At 40.7% G+C, this 18,870-nt stretch overlaps 1 protein-coding gene across 6 annotated transcripts in view; it reads left to right on the top strand.

Moving 5' to 3' along the window:
* Positions 1–8,511, top strand: part of CASP3 (caspase 3) — a 23,173-nt gene extending 14,662 nt beyond the window's left edge. For 5 of the 6 annotated variants that reach the window (XM_037730886.1, XM_017506898.2, XM_037730885.1 and 2 more), the window contains exons 3-7: positions 607–731; positions 3,924–4,052; positions 4,311–4,486; positions 4,782–4,902; positions 6,730–8,511. In XM_037730886.1, the coding sequence (XP_037586814.1) occupies positions 607–731; positions 3,924–4,052; positions 4,311–4,486; positions 4,782–4,902; positions 6,730–6,959 (781 nt within the window). In that variant the 3' untranslated portion in view covers positions 6,960–8,511. The remainder of the gene's footprint in view (positions 1–606; positions 732–3,923; positions 4,053–4,310; positions 4,487–4,781; positions 4,903–6,729) is intronic. The other variant, XM_037730887.1, reaches the window with a different exon arrangement.
* The last annotated feature ends 10,359 nt before the right edge of the window (positions 8,512–18,870 follow it).

The raw sequence follows: 18,870 nt of genomic DNA, 5'->3' as shown, positions 1-18,870 counted from the left end.
AAAATACTGACCCCCTTATCTAGATACCAGAGGGATTTTTTAGATAAGTGACTTACAGATATTTTCATTATTTACAATAATGTTTTTATATATTAATAAATTACTAATTTGTTTACCTCATGGGATTTAAGGAACAATTTATTAATTGTGATAAATATGGTGCTTTGAGCTATATTTACATTTTGTTGATTTCCCATCATGTCAGGGTAACTTTTAAGATTTTACTCTTACCTCCAAGAATAAAATATTTCACAAAGTTAATAAGTAATTTTTAAATTATAAAGGTATTTGATGAAATTTTGAAGAATTCAGAGGAAAATGTAAAACATGGAAGCTAAAAGCCTGAACTCTGAAGCCCAGCAGATACTTTCCTTCCTTCTTGGCTGTGGCACAATCTTTGCAAAACCTTCAGCACATTACTTAGCCTCATGTCAGGTCATTTGCTCATGTGTAACATGTGTTGATATGAAATTGTAATGAAGACAGCCTGGTTTATAACATTCAACAAGTGTTAACTGTTACTGTGAGTTATAAAAATTGCACTAATGTAAACAGAAAGCATGGTCATTTCTACCTTTGTAAAGCTATTCTTTGATTTTTAAACAGAAAGATCATACATGGAAGCAAATCAGTGGACTCTGGAATATCCCTGGACAACAGTTATAAAATGGATTATCCTGAAATGGGTTTATGTATAATAATTAATAATAAGAACTTTCATAAAAGCACTGGTATGTATCTTACATAATTTTTAATCCTTTTTAAATATTTGTGCCATTTACATTTGCTATAATATTAAAAGCAGTATTGAGGTATTATTAGTCATTAAACTGTGACACAGACTAGCTGTGAAGTAGAGATAGGGCAGGACCTTCAGGTCCTGTGATACGCTGTGAACTCTTCACTCTTCGGCTCGACTTCAGTCTCCCCTCCCAACAGCTGGCTTCCTGTCTGCATGCTTAGCTGCTTCTGTCCTGACTTCTCCCCAGTCTTTGCTACTTTTTCATCTTTCTGCTCCCTCTTTGATCCCAATGGAAGGTTTTCAAAAAACAGCTGAGTAGTAGTATTTATTGTTTCCCCAGAAATTACAAGACATATCACAAGCATTGCCTTTTTTAATTTTATGACAACCGGAAAGAAACAATTCAATTCTGAAAGGTTTTTAAACCTTGCACAGTCAGAACAGGTAGTGTGATGGCAGAGCTCAGCCTGTGCGGCTCCACGGCGCAAGCGTTGAATCCGTCTTCTGTTCTGCTTCACTTCCTTGTATCTTCATGTGCTCTGTTGCCTGTCTTCTCTTACCTACGAAGCTGACAGAGATTGCCCATCAGAAGGATCCTTCTTTTATCCGGTTCCTTTTAATTCCTTTGATATTTATCTCCTCCCCTTCTTCCTTAAATTTTGAAAACATGTAGTTTAAGCTTGTGCTCTTCACTTGTTTCCATTCCTCCTCGAGTCTTTTTCTGTTTTCTGTCTCTCCCACTGAAACTTCTCTCTTTACATATACCATGGCCTGATCACCAGATAGATCCCCCTCTTGGTTTCTGTACTATGTGAAACTAATGTGGTACTACATTTGATAATTTTTTTTTAAGAAATATAGATAACAGGCCGGGCGCGGTGGCTCAAGCCTGTAATCCCAGCACTTTGGGAGGCCGAGGCGGGTGGATCACGAGGTCAAGAGATCGAGACCATCTTGGTCAACACGGTGAAACCCCGTCTCTACTAAAACTACAAAAAATTAGCTGGGCATGGTGGCGCGTGCCTGTAATCCCAGCTACTCAGGAGGCTGGGGCAGGAGAATTGCCTGAACCCGGGAGGCGGAGGTTGCGGTGAGCCGAGATCGTGCCATTGCACTCCAGCCTGGGTAACAAGAGGGAAACTCCGTCTCAAAAAAAAAAAAAAGAAATATAGATAACAAAATCCTTCACAATGCCAAAAAAGCTAATTAACATTTGGTGTATTGATATTTTTTCTTGACAGTTTTTTTAAAGCTTGATTTTATTCATAACATGTAAGCAATGTTGTATTCTGCTTGTTTCACTAATAGCTTCTTTTTACATTGCTGTATAATTTTTATGTTATAATGATTATATAATACATCCCCAAAATACACCATTCACTTAAGTTGCATAATTTACTATATGAATGAACATTATGCCTGTTTCCCTTTTAAATTGATGCTGTAATAATTCTTTGAATTGGCATATTAATCATATTAGAGTCAATTTTTAGTTAGAGAAGCTATAGTAGATCTAATCTAGGACAGTACCTATCGGTGGTGGAAATGAAAGGAAGCCAGATTACACTGGGAAGATGGCAGGGTTTGTGTCAGCTCAGTAACGAGGAGCGAGGAGATAATAGCTGAAGATGGAGCTCTAAATGGCACACTTTTACTGCTTTTGGCTATAAGTTGAGATGCCACCTTCAACCATTAACTTAAAAAACACAACACCTTGTCTACGTTTGCTTTATGCATATGTGAAAATTTACTTCTAGATAATTCTGCCTCACATTTCTAGTGAGGATACCTTCTTCCTGTAGAATTTTGCACTTGAATCTGTTGTTTAAAAAACCAAAAACAAGCATATCATTCCACTACCACCATCACCTCCCCCACATATTTAGACCAGCAATCTGGGTTTGCCCTCAGTGAGTTCCTTTCCTAGTTTGCAATGTAAAGATCAGGTTCTCATGAGATCTCTGTGGGCCAGGCGCCGTGACTCATGCCTGTAATCACAACACTTTGGGAGGCCAAGGCTGGAGGATCCTTAAGCATCAAAGTTCAAGATCAGTCTGGGCAACATAGGGAAATCCCATCTCTACAAAAAATAGAAAAATGTTAGCAGGGTGTGGTAGTGTGCAACTGTGATCCCAACTACTCTGGAGGCTGAGGTGGGAAGGTAGCTTGAATCCGGGAGGTCAAGCCTGCAGTGAGCTGTGGTTGCACCACTGTACTCTGGCCCACAGAGCAAGATCCTGTCTAAAAAACGAAAAGATTTTTTTAAAAAGGCAGCCAACACACCAGCACCAGAAGCCAGTGACCTTGTCACACAGCTGAGATAATCAACATTTTGGAGATGTATATAGACTTGTTGTATTTTTTCATACACACCAAATTTACTCTATTCTGAAGTGTGTTTCCTACCAACATTTTAGCGTTTTGAAGTGTGAGTACATCATGCAGTCAATCTGTACATTAACGTGGAAGGTTATTTAAAGGAGCGGTAGAAAGGCCAGGAGCCCAGGATATAGGCCCAGCATAGCTTTGTCACTTTGGGCTAGTTTGTTGACTTGACTACATGTCCCACATCTGCACAAGTGAAACTAGTAATAATACAACTCTTGGTGATTGGAAGGATGAAAGATTACCCATAGCAGAATATCTGATGAACAGTAATAACATTTGGGGGTTTTCCCTGAAGACACTATAAATGTTATAATGCTATCTCCAAATTGTTGGGAAGTTAGAATCAAAGATACGCAGTTCCTCTGAGTGTAATAGATGTATGTATGTATTATAGGATCATATTGTTTTCTAGTTTTATTTTTTTCAACAATGATTTTCCCATGGCAAAATTTTCTCTTTAAAAATGACAACATAGTATATCCCATTATATAAGTGAGTATAACTTGTCTGACCAAACCACTATTGTTAGACATGTAAGTTGTTTCTGTTTTTTACCACCTAAACAGCTGTGTAAGATATTTTGGATATAAGACTAATAAGGTTATATTTTGAAGTATCTTATAAGCTACAAAATTGAAGAGATTTTATGTCACCATGATCAAAATCGTTAGAATTCTCTTCCATTTATAAGGAAGATTATTGTGGACTTTTGAATTGCTGAGTAGCTCATTTCATTTCAAAGTAGTTATTCTTTGTTTTCAATACAATCAAAAGTAATTCTTTCTGTTCCAAGGAATGGCATCTCGGTCTGGTACAGATGTCGATGCAGCAAACCTCAGGGAAACATTCATGAACTTGAAATATGAAGTCAGGAATAAAAATGATCTTACACGTGAAGAAATTGTGGAATTGATGTGTAATGGTAAGAAACAATTAGAAGAGTGAACTTGTAAAATATGAGAATTGTGGAATTGTACGTAATTCTAATCTTACCTATTTTAGTAAGAAGTTAAAAAAAAGTTATTTATGCCAACTTCCTTTGAGATATGTTGCTGAGGCCCAGGTTAGGTTAAGATGATCTCTTAGTTTTATTCTGTTCATCATATTCCCATACAGTATACCTGAAGTTATTGAATAAAGTCATGGATTTTTTTCCTTTTATTTGCAAATGTCTTTTCAGTTTCTAAAGAAGATCACAGCAAAAGGAGCAGTTTTGTTTGCGTGCTTCTGAGCCATGGTGAAGAAGGAATAATTTTTGGAACAAATGGACCTGTTGACCTGAAAAAAATAACAAGCTTTTTCAGAGGGGATTGTTGTAGAAGTCTAACTGGAAAACCCAAACTTTTCATTATTCAGGTAATGTATAACTGAGTGATTTGGTTATTGAAGATTAATCAGGGGCTAATTTTCTCAATTGTAAGTTATCCAAAGGATTTGTGGTTTTTTCCTGAAGCTAAGAAACTATTGTTACTTTTCATTTACTTAAACTACCACTTAAAAGATATGGAGTAAATTTTAATTTTATACTGACATATCAAAAAGACTCAACATAATTAACATCCATTTTTACATAACGTTTCAATTTCTGAGAAATAAGTTATATGTGCACATACAAATTTTTATAAATAAATATTTATTTTCTAATACCCAGGCCTGCCGTGGTACAGAACTGGACTGTGGCATTGAGACAGACAGCGGTGTTGATGATGACATGGCATGTCATAAAATACCAGTAGAGGCCGACTTCTTGTATGCATACTCCACAGCACCTGGTGAGAACTTTACACATAATGAATGTTACATGTGGATTTTAAATGAATTTTCTGTGACTAATCATAGAATTATACAATGAAGAGTGTGTTTCAGAGACTGTCAAGATTTCAATATCCCTAAAGGTACAAACTTATCTATATTTTAGGGTAACTTCATCAAAGAGAAGTCTCAAAAAGGTGTCTTTAGGCAAAAGTTTGGCTAGAAAATATGCATTCATAGCTGGGTACAGTGGCTCATGTCTGTAATTCTAGCACTTTGGGAGGCCGAGGCGGGTGGATCACTTGAGATCAGGAATTCAAAACCAGCCTGACCAACAATGTGAAACCTCGTTTCTACTAAAGATACAAAAAACATTAGCAGAGTGTGGTGGCATGTGCCTATAATCCCAGCTACTCGGGAGGCTGAGGCAGGAGAAACACTTGAACCTGGGAGGTAGAGGTTGCAGTGAGCCAACATGGCACCACTGTACTCCAGCCTGGGTGACAGAGTGAGACTCCGTCCCAAAAAAAAGAAAGAAAATATGCATACACAGAGTAGACTAGTGCAATGTCATTCATTGGACTTTTTACCGGGTAGAATATTACACGGCAAGAGGCCAAAACAGAGCTTCCCTGCATCTTAAAGAAGAAGAGTATGTTTCTCAGGAATTATTTGAAAGGTAGTAAATAAAAAAGATAAACATGACTAGTATATGAGAGGATAGATGTGGAGTGGGAGATAATAGAGAAGGTAAGAAATGACATATGAATCTGCCGTTAATCTCCACTTTTTTACAGTTCTGCTGTACATGTCATCATCTAAATATTTGTTGATTATGCCACCATTTACTTATACAGCTGACTCAGGGTGCCAGAGGGCTTGACACCTGAAGGAAATGGGAAATGTTTTTTGTTTTGTTTTGTTTTTTGAAACGGAGTTTTGCCCTTCTTGCCCAGGCTGGAGTGCAATGCCACTGTCTCATCTCACTGCAACCTCCGCCTCCAGGGTTCAAGCGATTCTCCTCCCTCAGCCTCCTTACTAACTGGGATTACAGGCATGTGCCACCACACCTGGCTAATTTTGTATTTTTTAGTAGAGATGGGGTTTTTCCATGTTGGTGAGGCTGGTCTCGAACTTCTGACCTAAGGCGATCCACCTGCCTCGACCTTCCAAAGTGCTGGGATTACAGGCATGAGCCGCCGTGCCCAGCCAACTAAATGTATTTTTATGCAGTGTTGCATTTTAAAATATGTGCAGTGTGGTTTCTTTTATCCTCGAGGCATCTTCCTAAGCAAAGTACCTCTAAGTTAAAGGCAATGGGTCTAACAGTTAACCTAAAAAAAAAAAAGTATGATAAATACACTATTTTCCCTTTTTGGACTTTTTGAAAATGTGTATTATACTTTATTCAGATGCTCTGTAGACAAATAGGACACTGAAAGCAATTTATTTCTTGGCTAAGTCAGTATTAAAATAAGGTGAAATGTGATTGGAATACTGTGTTATTTATAATGATCCTTTTTATGCATCTTCACTTTTGCATCTTATCTGTTGCATGTTTGCTGTTCTCGCCTATTGAAAGGGGAGTCCAGAAAGTAAAACTTTCAATAATTCAGTGTTTGTGAAGCTAGTCCACCGGTCCCTTTCTTTGCTGAAAGCAGGGGTGGGAGTATGCATAGCACACATTCTTCCTTCTTCAACATCATTTCTTCTGAAACCAAAGGTGTCTTTTTTCTTTGTATAGTTAATCAGCTTGTGCTTATTTTTGCCTGTATGACTACGTAATAATTTATAGAATCAACTAATGTCAACTATCCATGGTATGTCGGTTGTATTTTGCCTCGTAGGTTATTATTCTTGGCGAAATTCAAGGGATGGCTCCTGGTTCATCCAGTCGCTGTGTGCCATGCTGAAACAGTATGCCAACAAGCTTGAGTTTATGCACATCCTGACCCGGGTTAACCGAAAGGTGGCAACGGAATTTGAGTCCTCTTCCTTTGATGCTACCTTTCATGCCAAGAAACAGATTCCATGTATTGTTTCCATGCTCACAAAAGAACTGTATTTTTATCAGTAAAGAAATGGTTGGCTGGTGGTTTTTTTACTTTGTGTGACAAGTGAGAAGACAGTATGCCTGCTACTGTATTTCTCTCTCATTTTAACCTACTTTCATGCTACAGAGGGTACTTTGAGACATACTCCTTCCATCAGGTAGATCCACTATGAAGCTACCTCAAACTTACAATCAGGTAGTTGCAATTGAATTTAATTAGAAATAAATAAAAATGGATACTGGTGCAGTCATTATGAAAGGCAATGATTGTTAATTTGTAGCTTTCATGATTAGCAAGTTATAGTGATGCTATGCTATAAATTTTCAAGTAACTGTGAAAAAGTAATTAATGAATTTTTTATGATATTCCTTCCACTTAAGACTGTGTAATCTAGTTTTATGAAACTATAGAAATGATGTGGAAGAACTTAGTCATCTATGGGCAGTACTCAAAAGCGTGAACCTTTTTTTTAGAATTGATAGGCAAACATGAGTCAACTGCATTTTTAGACCATTTATCTGAGATAATGGTTTTGTGATTTTTGTCCTAAACACCTTTGTTGTAAAAAAAAAAAATAAATAATAATAATGTTTAATATTGAGAGAGACACTAAATATTTTTTGTGAGAGAAAGTATGCGCAAACGAAGTTGACTCTTAAGGCCAAAATATAACATTGGTAGAGGGGTGGAGTTTTAACTGAAGGTGCTATAATGCCGCTGACCTACCAGCATAAATACCTTCTGATTTGTCCCTATGCAAATCAGTTGAGCTTCACATACCAGCAATATATCTGAAGAGCTATTGTATAAGAACCCCAAACTGTTGATTACCAGCCAGATCATGTGAATAAATTGTATAGGAACATATGAAAATGTAACTTAAATAATAAAAAGTAGAATGTAAGGAAAGTAATAAACGTATGGGCTGAGCTGTCTGATGGTTTGAGCCTGAGCAGAGGCACGGCACAGCCTGTTCCATGAAGGCAGAACCGCAGACCGTGGTTTCAGGAAGGGCCCGCAGCTCGCTTCACCATACACACTGGCGTGTTGAAGATGCCGCCAGGGCCCCATTGCCAAGTAAGAAAGTGAACCAAATCAGAAACTTCTGAAATGGAAATGTTCTAAAGGTGGTGAGTCATAATAAAACTCATAGCACTCTTTGTAGTAAAATTCTTAAGTATGTTATATTCTGTTGATGTTTACACTCAAAGGAAAATAGTAATGTTTTATACTGTTTACTTAAAGAAAAGGACCATGGCATATAGGACTCTAGACGGCTTCCAGCCGGAGGCCAGAGCTACGCACCCAGCCCGGGAGGCAGACTCTAGGCCTCCCCACACAGCAGGCGCTGAGCCCTCACTGCACCGAGTCTCACTGCCTTCCAGTCTGACATTTCAGATTTCTTATTGCTCAAAAAATGAATTCACATTTGTTAATGACAAGGTTCTTGCCTTTTTTTAACTAAATTTGTAACTTTTGTAAATACACGTAGCATGTAATGATATCTTAAAGTGTGTTCCTGTGTGACAACTTTGTACAAATTTTTTTTTCAAAATATACATTCAAACTTAAAATTACCAATGTGTTTTGAGTTTTTTGTTCTGTTGTTTTTGATGTTGTGCTACCAGTTGGAAATTAAAGTGTTTTTCACCAGAAGCTTGATTTGGAAGAGTCAAAGAGGAAGCCCCAGAACCCTTGCCGAGTGTTTTGAGGAGGTAGCAGTTACTGAACAGGGAAGACAGATCCCTAATGCTTCCCAGGTCCTCTCGCAGAAGGTCCTGACCCTGAAATGACCACAATGCCAGGAAGATACTTTGTTTCCATACATCTCAGGCCTTAAATGGGACCGTATTTGTGAATTTGAAACTTTTCCCCCCCAGGTATATTTTAAATGTGTCTAATGGGAAGAACAGCCTAAGGAGATATGCAGCAAGCCTTGATTTTTCATTGATGGCCTCCTCTGGGCACTGGGAGTTTGACAGAGGAATTTGCTGTCTTTTTACTTCATATGCTGAGAAAAGGAATATAGGAAAGTGGGGTTGTGGGTGGTTGTAAATTTCTTCCAGTATTTCCATAAGGAGCATATATTAGTTTTAAATCAGAAACAAAATTGTTCTAATTAGGAAAGGGGACTTCATTTCTGGGGAATCAAGAGTGGCATGAATGAGTTCTTTAAGCCCATAAGAAAGCGGTGGTTCTATAAAGTGTTGAGGAAAATCTGCTTATTCCTGTCTCCTTGCTATGTGTAAAGGAGTCTCACACTACAAAGGAAAAGACCAGCAACCCAATAGGAAAATGAGCCAAGGACACGAACAGACAGTTCACAGGAAAAGAAAACCCAAATGTCCCTTAAATTCAATAAAGAGCTTGCTCTGCATCGTAATAGGAGAAATGCACATTAAGGTATCATCTGTCGTCTATCAGGCAGGCAAAACCCCAGTTTGGGAACATACTCTGTTGGCAAGATGTGGGAAATGTATACTCTTCCATTGGTGGGAGTGCAGTATGGTAAAATTCCCTGTGGAGGGAATCTGACAATACCTATGAAATTATTTCTTCTTTGAAGCAGCAGTCCCATTTTTCAGAATCCAGCCTACCCATACATCTATGTGTGTACAAAATTGTATACGAGCTTTTCATCACAACACTGTTTGGGTGTTAAAAAATGACAGCAACTCAACCGTGAAGGAGACAGGTTAAATACACTGGAGCTTCCACACAAGAGAAAGTTGGAGCTGGAGGGGAAGGTGAGTTAAAAGATTGGGGGTTTTTAAGTGAGAGAGATTTGAGTAGGTTTAATGCTGATGGCGGGGATCCGGTTAAGAGAAAGACTGGAGATACTAGAGGCAAAGGTAACTGACAGTGTAAGGTTCCTAAGAGCCCCATGCAGTAAATCCGAGCATAGCTGGGGGTGGGGTGTAAAGAGGCAAAGAAACTTTTTGTTTTGTTTTTTTTTTAAATGGGAAAGTATGAGAGGGTGGGTGTGAATGAACTTAAATTTGTAGTTTGGTGGCAGGAAGTTCTCTTACTGTAACTTCTACATTTTCTGTGAAGCAGAAGACAAGAACTCTGTTAAAAGTTAGGGAAATGATAGTGAGATCGAGGGCTAGAAGAGTAAGGCAGGCTTGAAACAATCATTGTCAGGAGTGGGAGTTGACCAGAAATTAGAAAGGTCGCTGGGCCATGTGTAGGTGCCCAGTTGAAACCAATGAGTACCAATGTGCAGTGTTCCAGGCTGCACTGCTGTGTGAATCTACCCAGTAACACTTTGGGCTTTTGCCCACATTTATTTTAAAAAGACAGAGGAGGCACAGATTTTGGGGTACTGCAAAATGACTTTCTGAATTGGTGAACTATGGACTCTAAGCTGGGGAGACATAAATGAAAAGAAGAGACTAATAAGGAATAAGACATGTGACCCATGGCCTGATGGCCCTGAGGGACGTGAAGATCCACTGTTGTGGGAGGAGGGGAACACCGGCACTGAATGATGGAGGCTGTGGTCAGAAACAGGTTGTCTGAGTTGGAGGGGCCACAGATTTTATCATGAAAATGGTGAGACCAAGAAGAATGAAGTGGCATGCAAGAGACCATTGTGGAAATGATGTGGAACTAAGGGTGAGGATGTTGGGTGTGTGATCTGTATGAACATTGATTTTATGCTAAAATGAGATTCACTATGTGAGAACATAGTAATAAGATAATATGATATAACTTAGTTGTGTTTACAAACTTTCGATTTTATGGATTTGAAAAAAATCCACCATTTATTTTTGCCAGGTAACATTTTTTAAAGTTATCACCCATTATTCATAACAAGAAAGACATTTTAACTCCAGCCTCATCATTTCCCTCTCAACCCCGAAGTAGGGACATAATCCCAGGTTAAAGGATAATACTTCCAAGGAAAGGTTTATCACACATGCACAATCCTCAGGATCTAACATTTTGCAGTTTGAAATTGCATTTGGGAAGCAATACTCTAATCCACTAAAATAACATTGTACTTACCACTTGAAATGAACTAAAAAAATCTCCCTCCTTGGTGAGACTTGGGCAGTGAGAAGTAGCCATGACTAGAAATGACACTGAGCTGTCCCTTAGAAACCTTTTTACAAAACGTGTTTGTTGTGCTCATTATGATGTCATCATTATCAGCAAGATGTCAGAACTTTCCATAGGTAAAATAAATACTCCAATTTAAGTCATCTCTTTTCAGATTTGTCTAAATTTCAGTTGATTTTGAGCAAGAAAAAGTGAATGTTCACGTGTGAAAGTCTGTGGGTCCCTTGCATAGAAAATAAGAAATAATGGATAACATGTTCAAGTTAAATGTAGTATGCACGTGTATGTGTGGCCGAGGGATATTTGGATTCCAGTCTGTTAGGACACTGATCGAGTGATCTTAGCCAAATTACAATTTCTGTTGTCCACATTTGAAGACTCACGCCCTTGCAGCTCTAATATTCTATATAAAAGTAAAAGGCATTTTGAGTGTGTAGAGACTGTTCATAACTTTTTTTTTTTTTTTTTTTTTTTTTTTTTTTTTTTTGTTTTTCTTTTTTTTTTTTCTTTTTTCTTTTTTTTGAGACAGGATCTTGCTGTTGCCCAGGCTAGACTGTAGGGGCGCAATCACAGCTCACTGTAGCCTCAACCTCCCAAACTCAGGTGACCCTCCCACCTTAGCCTCCCGAGTAGCTGGCACTATAGGTGTGTGCTACTTCACCTGCCAATGTTTATTTTTATTTTTTTAGACAGAGTTTCCCTTTCATTGCCCAGACTGGAGTACAGTGGCACAATCTTGGCTCACTGCAGCATCCACCTCCCAAGCTCAAGCGATTCTCCTGCCTCAGCCTCCTGAGTAGCTGGGACTACAGACACACACTACCATGCCTGGCTAATTTTTGTATTTTTAGTAGAGGTGGGGTTTCACCACATTTGTCAGGCTGGTCTCGAACTCCTGACCTCAGGTGATCCACTCGCCTCAGCCTCCCAAAGTGCTGGGATTACAGGCATGAGCCATTGTGCCCAGCTGCCAATTTTTTAAAAAAATTTTTGTAGACACGGGATCTCGCTATGCTGCCCAAGCTAGTTTCAAACTCCTGGGCTCAAGGTGTCCTCCTCCTCCTCCCAAAGTGCTAGGATTACAGGTGTGAGCCACCACACTTGGCAACGACTCTTCATTTGGACAGACCATAGTTCTCAAACTTTAGCATATGTCATAGTCATCATGTTAAAAATGACAGTGCCATGTCTTCATGCTCTGAGATTCTGGTTCTTCGTGTTAAAGAGATGCAGAGATCCAGGAATCTTCATGTTATTAAAGAAAAAAATTGCTCATGACACTCGATAAAGGAGGCCAAGGCAGACATTGTTCAGGGAGACTATCGCCATAGATGTAGGGAACGCCACAATGGGGTTTTGCATTCAGTCGGGGCAAGAAATTAGGCTCCACTGCAAATACAGCAAGGAAACATGGGAATTTATAGCTGAGGAGTTGGTGGGGGTGGTGGGAGGATCAGAGGAAACATCAGGGCTATGGGAGGATTCCAGCTAAATTGACCAAACAGGATTCTTGCTGAAGGCAGGCCAGAGTGACGAGACGTCACCTAGGCGTTGGTGGAGGATGAGGAACGTAATCAGATATCAAGGTTGGGGCATTCTGGCTAAACTGACTTAGCAGGCTTCTGGCTAAAACTGGACAATGCAAAGATGAACAAGGAAGGCCAGAAGTCACAGCCTGGTTGAGAAGAGAGTTGAGAGGTGCCTGCTTAGAGACAGGCGAGGGAGAGAATATTTGCCAGGGTCTAACAAGCACTTCAGGTGATCCCCATGCCGTTGCTCCTAGGACCGCACTTGAAGAAACGCTGTTGATGTCTATTTCACAGTGCTTTCTATCTTACCCATGAACCAAGTGAGGAGACAGCATTGGCCGGCAGTTTTTACCATTTCTCTTCAACTCAGGTTTGGACTTTAAATCTTCATCTGCCTCTCCTACTTTCAAGGTGTCTGGAATGTTTTCTCAACACCAATAACCAATTCTCTGATTCTCCAGACGCCAACTGGATGTCCTACATTCAATTCTAACACTCTCCACCTGGAGGTAGCACAGACCCCACAGGTTAAGGGCTCATCCCCACAAGACCCCCACAACTTCAGACGCTAGTTGCAAGTCCTGGCCGCCTGCACTTCTGACCCACTGGCTATAATTCAGGGGTTCCTACTGTAACTGTAATAGGTCCACCGCCCAACGCATGCATCAAGTCAGTACACCAAGACATCTGGTTGCGCAGAGAAAGAGGTATTATTGTGGGGCCACCAAACAAGAAGACAGGAGGAACCCTCAAATCCATCTCCCCAAGGAGTTTGGGGTATTGGAGTGGGCCGAAGTGTGGAGATGGTGGATTGGCTGAATAGTGCAGTGTGAAGCCACAGGACAGGAAGATGAAGATGGTGTATTCTCATACTGATTTGGTTCCTCTGTGGGGGTCTTCAAAGTGGTTGACTTTAGCTGCTTTGTTGGAATTCAGGATCTGAAAAACATCTTAAGCAATCCTCAAAAAAGTCTTTTGATTCTAATGTCAGAGATCCTTTCTGTAGGGATAATGGGAATACAAATGGTCAGTGTCAGGTGCTTTGAGAATTTAAGCAATGAGGAAGGGGCCAGAATGCAGCCTGATAGACGCTGAATTATAACCTTTTCATTCTTGTCAATGCGGTGGGGATGGCTTCATCGTGACTTGCTCCTCAGTTTTCATAGTGTGTTAGAATGAGTCACAGAACTCAGGAACACACTTTACTTACATTTACCAACTTACAATAAATAATACAACTAGGCTGGGCACCATGGCACACACCTGTAATCCCAGCACTTTGGGAGGCCAAGGTGATAGATCACGAGGTCAGGAGTTGGAGACCAGCCTGGTGAACGTGGTGAAACCCCATCTTTACCAAAAATACAAAAAATTAGCTGGGTATGGTGGCACGCACCTATAATCTCAGCTACTCGGGAGGCTGAGGCAGGAAAATCACTTGAACCCGGGAGGTAGAGGTTGCAGTGAGCTAAGACTGTGCCATTGCACTGCAGCCTGTGTAACACAGCGAGACTCTATCTAAAAATAATAATACTACAACTAGGGAACAGCCAAATGGAAGAGAGGTGTAGGACAAGGTGTGGGGGAGGGGCACAGAGTGGCCCTGCAACCTCCCAGGCACCAGCCTTCCAACGCCAATGTGTTCACCAGCCTGGGAGCTCTCTGAGTCTCTCTGGTGAAAAGTTTCTATACAGCTCTATCTCCCCTTTTCTTACAAAAGACAAAGAGGTCGGGGGCAGAGTGAAAGTTCCAACTGTTGTGAAGAGGGAGACCCAGCATCTCAGATCAACTTCCCCTTTTCATTCCTAAGACTGTAAACTGAAGCCCTTTTCACATGTAATTCCTAAGACTGTAAACTGAAACGCTTTTCATAGGAAATTCCTAAGACTGTAAACTGAGACCCTTTTCATGTGTTAAGCTATAAACCTAAGATTCTTCCACGTGTAACATCTAAAGTATAAGCCTATATAAAGAAGGAACCTTCCTTTGTTAGGGGAGCTTGGCTATTAGGCAAATATGCCACCTGGCTCCCGGCCAAATAAACTCCTTCCTCCTGTATTCCAAGTCCGAGAGATCCGTTTCCCGTGGCCGCTCCTGCTACAGTCGTACCAGAGCGAGCATAGAAAGTCCACACCAAGACAAAAGGATGCCAAATCGCAGGATCTTTATTGCCAGCAGCCATGGAGGACTCATGTCTCTCCAACCCGTGGCCCCGAAAGGAGGGTGTCAAGACCTTTTATGCCCATAAAACATCTCCTGGGTGGGGGTGGGGGCTAGGGGCTTTGGACATTCCGAGGGCCAGGACCTCCTGGGCAGGGGGTGAGGGTGAGGGGCTTCGGACATTCCGATTGTTACTTAAGTGGTTCACAGAAGTCAAGATAAGCATTAGTTTACACATTGCCTGGGTGGGGTGGAAATTACAGACCTTAATTACTTATTACAAGTCTCAGGGGCCAAGATGGCATGGGTTTGGACTGCTTGCCTGTCACATCAGGGTTACAGAGAGCAGTTTCAACAGAAAGCCAAGGTATGGTTGAGGTGTGCAGTTTTACGGGGCTTTTCCATGTCACACAACCATTTAAGTATTTAGTCTTTCTGGTGACAAGCCCCATCCTCAGTATCTAGGGGCCACAGTCTAGATCACCTCATTAGCATAAACATAGGTGTGATCAAAAGAAAGTCATTACAAATAACAAAAGACTCCTATCAGGCCCGGTGCAGTGGCTCAGGCCTGTAACTCCAGCACTTTGGGAGGCTGAGGCAGGCGAATCACTTGAGGTCAGGAGTTCAAGACCAGCCTGGCCAACACAGTGCAACCCTGTCTCTACTAAAGATAAAAAACCACATTAGCCAGGCATTGTGGCAGGCACCTGTAATCCAGCTACTCAGGAGGCTGAGGCAGGAGAATTGCTTGAACCTGGGAGGCAGAGGTTGCAGTGAGCCGAGATCACACCACTGCACTCCAGCCTGGGCAACAGAGAGAGACTCTGTGTCAAAAAAAATAAAGACGCCCTCGCGAAGGCCCGAGGCGGGTGTTGACGCGATGTGATTTCTGCCCAGTGCTCTGAATGTCAAAGTGAAGAAATTCAATGAAGCGCGGGTAAACAACAGGAGTAACTATGACTCTCTTAAGGTAGCCAAATGCCTTGTCATCTAATTAGTGACGCACATGAATGGATGAACAAGATTCCCACTGTCCCTACCTACTACCCAGAGAAACCACAGCCAAGGGAACAGGCTTGGCGGAATCAGCAGGGAAAGAAGACTCTGTTGAGCTTGACTCTAGTCTGGCACAGTGAAGAGACATGTGAGGTGTAGAGTAAGTGGGAGGACCCTGGTGCCCCCCCCGCGCCCCACCCCCCCTCCCCAGGAGGGGGCGGGGCAGTGTCCACTGGCCTTGCAAACATAGATGCAAAAATCTTTAATAAAATACTGGCAAACCGATTGCAACAGCACATCAAAAAGCTTATCCACCATGATCAAGTAGGCTTCATCCCAAGGATGCAAGGCTAGTTCAACATACGCAAGTCTATAAACGTAATTCAATGCATAAACAGAACCAAAGACAAAAACCACATGATTATCTCAATTGATGCAGAGGAGGCCTTTGACAAAACTCAACAGCTCTTTATGCTAAAAACCCTCAATAAACTAGGTATTGACAGAATGTATCTCAAAATAATAAAAGCTATTTACGACAAACCAACAGCCAATATCATACTGAATAGGCAAAAACTGGAAGCATTCCCTTTGAAACCTGGCACTAGACAAGGCTGCCCTCTCTCACCACTCCTACTCAATATAGTACTGGAATTTCAGAGCAATCAGGCAAGAAAAAGAAATAAAATTTATTCAAATAGGAAAGGAGGAAGTCAAATTGTCTCTATTTGCAGATGACATGATTGTATATCTAGAAGACCCCATCGTCTCAGCCCAAAATCTCCTGAAACTGATAAGCAATTTCAGCAAAGTCTCAGGATACAAAATCAATGTGCAAAAATCACAAGCATTCCTATACACCAATAGCAGACTTAAAGAGAGCCAAATCAAGAAAGAACTGCCATTCACAATTGCTACAAAGAGAATAAAATACCTAGGAATACAACTAACAAGGAATGTAAAGGACCTCTTCAAGGAGAACTACAAGCCACTGCTCAACGAAATAAGAGAGGACACAAACAGATGGAGAAACATTCCATGTTCATGGTTAGGAAGAATCAATATCGTGAAAATGGCCATACTGCCCAAAGTAATTTACAGATTCAATGCTATCCCCATCAAGCTACCAATGACATTCTCCACAGAACTGGAAAAAAAAACACCTTACACTTCATATGGAACCAAAAGAGAACCCGCATAGCCACGTCAATTCTAAGCAAAAAGAACAAAGTGGGAGGTATCACACTACCGGACTTCAAACTATACCACAAGGCTACAGTAATCAAAACAGCATGGTACTGATACCAAAACAGAGATATAGACTAATGGAACAGAACGGAGGCCTCAGAGGCAACACCACACATCTACAACCACCTGATCTTTGACAAACCTGACAAAAACAAGCAATGGAGAAGGATTCCCTGTTTAATAAATGGTGTTGGGAAAACTGGCTAGCCATGTGCAGAAAGCAGAAACTGGACCTCTTCCTGACACCTTACACTAAAATTAACTCCAGATGGATTGAAGACTTAAACATAAGACCTAACACCATAAAAACCCTAGAAGAAAATCTAGGCAAAACCATTCAGGACATAGGCATAGGCAAGGACTTCATGACCAAAACACCAAAAGTATTGGCAACCAAAGCCAAAATAGACAAATGGGACCTAATCAAACTCCACAGCTTCTGCATGGCAAAAGAAATAGTCATTAGAGTGAATCGGCAACTAACAGAATGGGAAAAAAATTTTGCAGTTTACCCATCTGACAAAGGGCTGATATCCAGAATCTACAAAGAACTAAAACAGATTTACAAGAAAAAAACAAACAAGCCCATTCAAAAGTGGGCAAAGGATATGAACAGACACATTACAAAAGAAGACATACATGAGGCCAACAAACATATGAAAAAATGCTCATCATCACTGGTCATTAGAGAAATGCAAATCAAAGCTACATTGAGATACCGTCTCACTCCAGTTAGAATGGCGATCATTAAAAAATCCAGAGACAAGAGACGCTGGAGAGGATGTGGAGAAATAGGAACAATTTTACACTGTTGGTGGGAGTGTAAATTAGTTCTACCATTGTGGAAGACAGTGTGGTGATTCCTCAAGGACCTAGAAATAGAAATTCCATTTGACCCAGCAATCCCTTTACTGGGTATATATCCAAAGGATTATAAATTGTTCTACTATAAGGACACGTACACACAAATGTTCATTGCAGCACTGTTTACAATAGCAAAGACCTGGAACCAACTCAAATGCCCAATGACGATAGACTGGACAGAGAAAATGTGGCATATATACACCATGGAATATTATGCAGCCATCAAAAATGATGAGTTTGTGTCCTTTGTAGGGACATGGATGAACCTGGAAACCATCATTCTCAGCAAACTGACACAAGAACAGAAAATCAAACACCTCATGTTCTCACTCATAGGCGGGTGTTGAACAATGAGAACACATGGACACAGGGAGGGGAGCATCACACACTGGGGAACAGATGTGAACTACTGATTATAACTGGTAGGAAAGTTGTTTACCAAAACCAGAGGCAAGGTGGTGCAGAGAACCAGGAAGTTAAACTTTAAAATGGAGAATTAAAGAAAAAGAGCTGAACATACTGAAATACCAATTCTGTGAAGAGAAACTTAGAGTTCACTATGTCTAACATAGGCAATTCCAAGGGTTTTGGGAGCTCTGTGCCAGGAAAAGGGACAGAAACCATATATATATATATATATATATGTGTGTGTGTGTATATATATATATATGTGTATATATATATATGTGTGTGTATATATATATTTTTAATATTTTTAAAATATAATTTCAACTTTTAGATTTCGGGCACCTTGGACACATGTTGTCAGGACTTCCTGAGGCTGTGTCACGGGTGTGTCCCCAGCCTTGAAAAAGTCAACTTTCTAAATGAACTGAGACCTGTCTCAGATTTTCTGGGTTAACACCATTTTGGTCAAGAGGACCCCCAAGTAACCTTGAAAACTAAGTTCTAGGCTGTGAGGGGATGGGAGGTCAGACACATCTTGCTGCACATCTCCACCTCAATAACCACCCTTAGGCTTTCTTCCCTAAGGGCTAAACAGAAACCTGCTCACCCTTCTCCTCCCCTCCCCTTCCCTCCCTTCTCCTCCCCTTCTCTCCCCTCCCCC

This window comes from Cebus imitator, unplaced genomic scaffold (genome assembly GCF_001604975.1).
Source record: "Cebus imitator isolate Cc_AM_T3 unplaced genomic scaffold, Cebus_imitator-1.0 Scaffold365, whole genome shotgun sequence".
Classification (NCBI taxonomy): domain Eukaryota; kingdom Metazoa; phylum Chordata; class Mammalia; order Primates; family Cebidae; genus Cebus; species Cebus imitator.
The sequence above is the reverse complement of the archived record's forward strand: the minus strand, read 5'-3'. Positions and strand labels throughout refer to the sequence as shown.